We start from the raw sequence: 3,238 nt of genomic DNA, 5'->3' as shown, positions 1-3,238 counted from the left end.
CGTGTGCACTACACTAAAGCCTGACAAATGCTGAAACCCATACGGAACGGACGACGGTCGACGCTCGATGCCGCGGTCTTTCAAACGAGTTCATTCTCGCTGAGCTTGGCACTGACCCCAGACGCGGTACTCCTAGCCGCAGTCCCTGCCTCTACCGCCGCCGTCCGGCCCCTTAGCTTTCTGCAAAACTCATCCCACAGCTCGACCTTCTGCACGATAAAGAGGTAGCAGCTGACCTGACAGAAGTGGCCGACATTGCCTACCTTTTCATTCCAGCCGCCCTGCACGGGTCTTCATAGTAGACCGGAGGGCTACGAGAAGCCTTCACACTCCAAGGGGCTGCCCCACTCCCCACCCCCCCCTCTCACCCCCCACCCCCCCTGCAGTAGCATACACCCGGCCTGCCAAAATTGTACCGTGAAAAAGGACTTGTGAGAACACACATGCCCCTCTAGAGCTCTTACACCGAGGGGTTTTGACCTGCATGCCCCTAGAGCTCTTACACCGAGGGGTTTTGACCTGCTTTGAGGACCTATCTGTGGGCTCTCGACCCACAAGGATAGGTCCGTGAATGAAGCAACAGCCCAGTGAGTGAACGGCGATTGCGAGCCGAACAGGCAGCTAGCGATGGCAACCGGCTGGAGCACACGCGTTCGCGGGGATTCCCTGGTTCCATTTACACGGTCAAAGCACGAAAAGAGTATACGAAGTAATCCCGTTTTCTTGCTCTTTCACAGTCTCACGACCACACCCCACGACCCCACACGCAGCACAATCAATATGGAAGGTTTTTCCTTCGCTCCCTCTGATCCTCCTCGCTCCCCTCAAAGCTCGAGGAAGGTTCGCGTTCCCTCTCCGAGATCATCTCTTGCTCCCCCCGCGATGGGGAGCATGTTCCATAACGTCGTGGGGGGTCGGACCCCCCCTCATTACAGTAGCATATGCGTTCGGTGTGCACACAATATTCGCTGTGTATGTCGACCTAAAGCTCGGCGGCCGTCGCTCGAGCGCCGGCCGACTCCCTGACGCACACGCAGACACGCACAGGACGCACACGAGGGTAAAATATCGCAAGAAAACTTTTTGCGGTTCGCGCGCGTCGTGTCGTGTGTGCGCGAACTGTGATATATAAAACGTGTGTGGGGGGAGAGGAAGTTTGCGCGTCGCCGCTCGGATCAGATAATATGCTTATTGCACAGGACAAAAGACATGGAGGGCAGCGCGTGTGCCGATACATCCGCAGGCAAGAGGTCCCAACCCCCCTGCCTGCCTGCCGCCTCTCAGCATTGCTCTCCGAGACACAGCAGGGGGGAACCGTAGGCGTAGCCGTTGGCTTGCGCATGCAGCCCCGGAGCACCGACAGAGCTTGCGCCCACCTCCACAGCACCAACGGTCGCCCCCACACGACGAGCGTGGCTACGCCCGGGATAGTTACACGAGTATCGAGGGAACGCGAGTCTGCCGACTGAAGCACGGCGGCGGTGGCGCCGCGGGCCCGTCAGGCGCCCGGGGCCGTCGGCTTTTTCCCCCGCACCATGAAAGATCCGACGCGAGCGTTGATCGCCGAGATGGCCGACTCCTTTGGCGGGGCGCCCGGCACCTCTGGACTGCCCTCTGGCACCCGCCCGAGCGACGCAGTGCTGCCACCTTTGTTGGTGCGCGCCGAGAGCTTGCGCAGCTCGTCAATGTCGGACGACTGCGCCTTGGCCAGCTGGCCCTCTGCAAAGGCGAGTGTTTTGACGGTGGTCGAGAGGTCGGACGTGCTCGAGTCGGACCCGCTCTTGCCCGCCAAGCTGCCGCGCTCCTTCTCCTCCTGCTGCCGCTGGTACGCAATGAGGTAGGACGTGTCGAAGACGTGGCCGTGATCGAGCACCACCTGCGAGCGCGGCGCGCACACAGCGTGGGCAGCCGCATGAAGTGCCTTCTCAGCGGCGGGGCGAGAGATGCACCTTCAGCGCCTTTGCCCACGCCTCGCGCTCCGACTTCGACTCGGCGTACAGGTCCAGCCGGCGCTCCGGCAGGATCTTTTGCGTGTCTGCGTCCCAGATGCCGGGCACGATGATGGAGAAGGCGTTCTCATCGATCGTGCCGTCCTTGCGCTTCTCGACCAGCTTCTGCATGATGCCCGGGTTGTCCATCTTCTTAAGGACGGTCGTCTGGGCGCCGATACCGATGGCCTGTGGCGAGGGTGGCGGACGCGTCACGGAAAGCGGGGTGGGCGGGAGGCGGGCAGCCAGTCGTCTGTCTGTCTTGCGGGCAGGGATGCGGGCAGAGCGAACCCCGACGTGGGCCAGGATGACCGTCTTGTTTGCAATCACCTGTCGACAGGGGAGTTGGCGCCAGCGTCTGGGGCCGGGTGGGTGCGAGGCAGAGCCGGGCTGTGCGTCGGTGTCGCCTTGTTGGTCTTGGACATGAACGTGGGCTTGGCAGCCTTGGCGGGCTCGCCCTGCTCCGAAGGCTTGCACCTGGGTGTGGAGGCGGAGAGTGAGCCGAGGGGGGCTGTGGTCTGGAGCCTTGTCGGCCTTGGCGGCCCTACCGGGGGCGCCAACAGCGAGCATGGCGGGTGGGGCAGGCAGTTTGAGAGAGGGAGGGATGGCAGCACACCAGCAGAGGTTGCGCATGTCGCCCGAGAGCCAAACGAATCGGCGGTGCGGCTCGTGGTTGGTGCCGAGGAAGCCGCCCTTCTTCTTGTACTTGAGCATGACGGCGCCCTTTTGCAGCACGCGCGCCGCCTCGAGCAGCTTCCTCCGGATGATCTGGATCCGCTTCATCCTCCAGATGGACTGCAGCACGCGCACCGCGAGCAGCGCCATCCGCAGCGCCCTCTGTGGCGGCTTCCCTCGCGCGAGCGCCTGCATCCGGATGAGCGCACGGAGTGGCGCCTCCTTGAATGCCAGAAGCTTCAGTCGCGCCAGTCGCATTCGCGCCGCCGCCTGAACCCGCGTGGCAGAGAACTGCCTCAGCGCCTCCCTCTTCCGCGCATTTGCGGCAATCACCATCCACCGGGCTCTGGCTTCCTTCCATTCCAAGTGTCGGGTGCGGCACGCGCGCATCCGCGCGTAAGCCTGCAGAGAGAGCACGCAGGCTTACGCGCGGATGGCGCGCGCGCACCCGACACCCGCAATGGAAGGAAGCCAGAGCCCGGTGGATGGTGATTGCCGCAAATGCGCGGAAGAGGGAGGCGCTGAGGCAGTTCTCTGCCACGCGGGTTCAGGCGGCGGCAAAAATGATACTGGGG

The 3,238-nt window shown here is 63.1% G+C and overlaps 1 protein-coding gene across 1 annotated transcript in view; it reads right to left on the bottom strand.

Annotated features, from left to right (window-relative positions):
- Window positions 1-1,172: 1,172 nt before the first annotated feature.
- Window positions 1,173-3,238, bottom strand: part of EMIHUDRAFT_447539 (hypothetical protein) — a gene marked incomplete at its 5' end in the record, with an annotated part of 6,680 nt that continues 4,614 nt past the window's right edge. The window contains 5 exons of the mRNA XM_005794367.1: window positions 1,173-1,876; window positions 1,950-2,177; window positions 2,280-2,318; window positions 2,396-2,465; window positions 2,605-2,933. Of these exons, the coding sequence (XP_005794424.1) occupies window positions 1,499-1,876; window positions 1,950-2,177; window positions 2,280-2,318; window positions 2,396-2,465; window positions 2,605-2,933 (1,044 nt within the window). The 3' untranslated portion in view covers window positions 1,173-1,498. The remainder of the gene's footprint in view (window positions 1,877-1,949; window positions 2,178-2,279; window positions 2,319-2,395; window positions 2,466-2,604; window positions 2,934-3,238) is intronic.

The sequence above is a fragment of the Emiliania huxleyi genome (genome assembly GCF_000372725.1).
Source record: "Emiliania huxleyi CCMP1516 unplaced genomic scaffold EMIHUscaffold_1, whole genome shotgun sequence".
Taxonomy (NCBI): domain Eukaryota; phylum Haptophyta; order Isochrysidales; family Noelaerhabdaceae; genus Emiliania; species Emiliania huxleyi.
This window is presented reverse-complemented; position numbering and strand designations above follow the sequence as displayed.